The sequence below is a fragment of the Elaeis guineensis genome, chromosome 4 (assembly GCF_000442705.2).
Source record: "Elaeis guineensis isolate ETL-2024a chromosome 4, EG11, whole genome shotgun sequence".
In the NCBI taxonomy this organism is placed as follows: domain Eukaryota; kingdom Viridiplantae; phylum Streptophyta; class Magnoliopsida; order Arecales; family Arecaceae; genus Elaeis; species Elaeis guineensis.
This window is the reverse complement of record NC_025996.2, coordinates 42,327,152-42,331,639: the sequence shown is the minus strand read 5'-3', so window position 1 is coordinate 42,331,639 and position 4,488 is coordinate 42,327,152. Positions and strand designations below refer to the sequence as shown.

At 43.9% G+C, this 4,488-nt stretch overlaps 1 protein-coding gene across 1 annotated transcript; it reads left to right on the top strand.

The window, feature by feature from the left end:
* The first annotated feature begins 981 nt into the window (after positions 1-981).
* On the top strand, positions 982-3,099 carry LOC105034593 (tubulin beta-2 chain). The gene is made up of 3 exons (XM_010909803.4): positions 982-1,446; positions 1,798-2,067; positions 2,166-3,099. The coding sequence occupies exons 1-3, from the start codon at positions 1,053-1,055 to the stop codon at positions 2,843-2,845; spliced, it is 1,344 nt and encodes a 447-aa protein (XP_010908105.1). The 5' UTR covers positions 982-1,052; the 3' UTR covers positions 2,846-3,099.
* The last annotated feature ends 1,389 nt before the right edge of the window (positions 3,100-4,488 follow it).

Genomic DNA, 4,488 nt, shown 5'->3' with positions numbered 1-4,488 from the left:
TTGAGAACATATTAGAACTAGTTCTATGAACTCAAGTGAGAAATTCAATAAAAGATCGGATCTACACAACTCTTGGTCACTTCTATTATCTACTAAATAGCATGTGTTTATAGGTTTATGAGTAAACTAAGCAGTGTGGACTGCCAAACAAACTGTTACATAACTTCACATTCTAATGTTTACTCTTTCATTTCCATTTGTTACCTGAGACTTGCAAGTTGTTGGATAACTTTATAAATCCTCTATTCTTATCCATGCTTCCTATATATGATCTAGAAGTAGATTACTTCCTGTAGCAATTAAAGCATCCTGCCACCTAACTCTAATCACATGGATCTTTTTTAAACTCCAAATTTCATGGATATTGAAACTAATGGTTCACTGACAGGCAGGACTAAAATTTAAAAATATTTCCATGGGTATAGGGCTAGTTGAAATTTCAGAAGGAACAGAGTCATGATTGAGATCATGAAATGAGACAGTGACCCCCGAACGAGGGCATTTTTGGATACGTAAAACTTGAACAAAAGTTCACTGGCATTCTGGAAGTAGCATGCTACCACGTGGCTTCCAACCAGGCAAATAGGTTTCGGAAAAACCAAGGGAATTTTTTTAAAAAAAAGGTCAGATAAAATTTCTACAAAGCAACAAACCGATCACCAGTCGTCTCGAGTCTGACGTTGCAAGAGCGCATCGGTGGGAGATGGGACAGAAATCGAAGTTGGTAGTTATTTTGGGCCGCATAATAATGGTTTAAAATTTTCTATTTTTGCTTGAGATGCTTTAAAATTATTTTCGATAAATAATTAGGTTTCCTGATGGTCCCCGTGCGGCCCCCGGATTCCATTTCAAAATTCGAATCCCCCTAAAACCAGACGCCCGTTCCTCTCTCCGTCAAGAAAACCCTATCTCTCCCCTCACGCCCACCAAACGGCAGAAGACAACCGTCATCTCTCCCCCAATTATATAAAGCCTCTCCCCCTCTCACTCCCCTTGTCATTGACAGAACTCCTACTACCTCCACCGCCACCGCCCGTCCGATCTCCATCAAGATGCGTGAGATCCTCCACATCCAGGGCGGCCAGTGCGGCAACCAGATCGGGGCCAAGTTCTGGGAGGTGGTGTGCACGGAGCACGGCATCGACGCCACCGGCCGCTACCTCGGCGACTCGGATCTCCAGCTCGAGCGCGTCAACGTCTACTACAATGAGGCCAGTTGCGGCCGCTTCGTCCCCCGGGCCGTCCTCATGGACCTCGAGCCCGGCACCATGGACAGCGTCCGATCCGGCCCCTACGGCCAGATCTTCCGCCCGGACAACTTCGTCTTCGGCCAGTCCGGCGCCGGCAACAACTGGGCCAAGGGCCACTACACCGAGGGCGCCGAGCTCATCGACTCGGTCCTCGATGTTGTCCGCAAGGAGGCCGAGAACTGTGATTGCTTGCAAGGTGATTTCTTTTCTTTACTTTTATACTCTATTTCCCCATTTTTTTGGGCTGTGGACATATAGAAAAATGCGGACGTTTCTAAATTATTAATCTACGTAGTATTGTTCAACAGAGTGCTGGGCAGCCCCTTTAATATAATTTGACTTCATTTGAGTAAAATCTTGGCATCTCACTCTTCCGATGCGTCCATCTAATTTTAGTGTTATGTATTGAGTGTTCTGATGGCAAAGAAGAATTCTATCTACTTGGGATTTAGTTTTGAAATTATTGTAGTTTGCTATATCAAGCTCTTAGTATAGATCCAGATCAACAAATTTCCCTTATTTTTTTTTCCTACTTGATTTCTTACAGGGTTCCAGGTTTGCCATTCCTTGGGAGGTGGAACCGGTTCAGGCATGGGCACCCTCCTCATTTCCAAGATCAGAGAAGAGTACCCAGATCGCATGATGCTCACTTTCTCCGTCTTCCCCTCGCCGAAGGTCTCCGACACCGTTGTCGAGCCTTACAATGCCACCCTCTCCGTCCACCAGCTGGTGGAGAACGCCGACGAGTGCATGGTGCTCGACAACGAAGCCCTCTACGATATCTGTTTCAGGACCCTAAAGCTCACCACTCCCAGCTGTAAGAAGAATATCTCTTCCCCAAATTGCCTCTCCATTCCCATCCTTCAGAAAAATAATTCCTTTTTCTCTAACTTTAATGAACTTAATCGTCGTCAGTTGGTGACCTGAACCACCTCATCTCTGCTACCATGAGCGGCGTTACTTGCTGCCTTCGCTTCCCTGGGCAGCTCAACTCCGACCTGCGAAAGCTTGCCGTCAACCTCATTCCCTTCCCCCGACTCCACTTCTTTATGGTGGGGTTCGCTCCTCTAACCTCCCGCGGATCGCAGCAGTACCGTGCCCTCACGGTCCCCGAGCTCACCCAGCAGATGTGGGACGCCAAGAACATGATGTGCGCCGCCGACCCGCGCCATGGCCGCTACCTCACGGCCTCCGCCATGTTTCGCGGTAAGATGAGCACCAAGGAGGTGGATGAACAGATGATCAATGTGCAGAACAAGAACTCATCCTACTTCGTGGAGTGGATCCCCAACAATGTCAAGTCCACGGTGTGCGACATCCCCCCGACCGGTCTCAAAATGGCGTCGACGTTCATCGGGAACTCGACGTCGATACAGGAGATGTTCCGCCGTGTCAGCGAGCAGTTCACCGCCATGTTCAGGAGGAAGGCCTTCTTGCATTGGTACACGGGAGAAGGCATGGATGAGATGGAGTTCACCGAGGCGGAGAGCAACATGAACGATTTGGTGTCGGAGTACCAGCAGTACCAGGATGCGACGGCGGATGAGGAGGGTGATTATGAGGATGAGGAGGAGGTGGATCTTCAGGAGGCTTGATTTGTCTATCATTTGGCACCATGTTGCTTCCTCTTTTGCTGCGTGCTCTCTTCCATAGTTGTAGTTCTGGCATTTCATATGTTTTGGGTTTTTGAGGTCTGTTCTACGCTTGTGCTATGTGGTTGTTCTGTAGGGGGTTCTTCATGTATTTTGATGCAATATCCAATTGCAAGAGCTTTAGTTTCTTGGATTGATCTCCAGAAGTTGACTGTGATATTAGAATATTGGTGTTGAATAAGCTAGATGATGTTGTATATTGGGAGTCCTGGATTTTGTTTTTTGCTATCCCTATGATCATCTCTTGGATGTTTGAATTTTTGATCATGTCACTGAGTACCTGACAACCTTTAGCTAGACATGCGTTTCTAAGCTTGAAGGGCGCTGCAGAATGGTTCATTCCCGTTTTGGATCACTCGTTTCACATTGAGGAAGCCGGTTCTTCTCCCCTATTCCTATAATTGTGTGGTACATGGAGCTGGAGAACAAGGATGTCACTATGAACAAGCAAATCGACGCACTTGATGAGTGAGTGATTTGCATAGGAGGAAAACTTCATGCATTAAAAAAAAAAAAAAAAAAAAATCTCGAGCAATCCTGTCTTCGTAATCAAATACGAATTATTGCTAATTACTGATAAATAAAGAAATGTGAAATTACAAAAATAAAATAGGCAAAATTGAACAATATAGACAAGACGTCTCCAAGCATATCATATGTATGTATTCTTAATTATTTTAGGGGCAAAGTTTATTAAACATAATGCTATTCTTTTTCTCTTTTTTTTTTTTTTTCATATAAAACATAATGCTATCAAGATCTCTAACTTGTTACACCATCACATAAGTGGTGATTTAGAGGGCTTTTTTTGCTTTCTTGGCTTCTGGCGTGGTACAGGTTTAATCTCGTTGCTTGATGTCGGAGAATTATTTTCTGATGGTGCTGGAAAATTACTATCAGATGTTGTTGGTCTTGATTCTGATGATGATGGTGCTGGAAAATTGCTATCTGATGTTGTTGGTCTTGATTCTGATGATGATGGTGCTGGAAAATTGCTATCTGATGTTAATGGTCTGGACAAAGCTTCCTTCACCTAAATTTACATAAGCAAAAGAAAAATATAATTATAGCAACATCATGCAAAGTTAGTTGAGAAGATGCAGTCTGAAGTTCTAAAGACCGCATCGATCTGAAAATCTGGCATCATAGAATAGATTGGGGTTCTACTTACCTTGCAATGGATTGAACAGAATTGAACATCTGGTGCAGGCATTCTGAACATACATGTCTTGCATCGTCCGATCTTTGTTGTAGTACAAGATTCGTTTTGATTTTGATTCGTTGACCTACTTTCAATACATATCACATAATCTCCATTGTTCATAAGCTTTTGGATGCCAGAACTATCCATGAGTTCTTTGATGATGTCATCTCGAACTGCCTTCTTATGTGTTGTATTGAATATCTGCAATGATGATGAAATGCATATGGTTGGATGGAAAGGCCATAAAATTTACCAACCGTTGATATATTGAAGCACAAAACCTTCTATATTCTATAATTATAGAAAAACCCATGAAGCTTTATTCCAGCATGGACATGACTTTAGTCCCAAGTGCCTTAATTAGAAGGGATAAATGTACTGC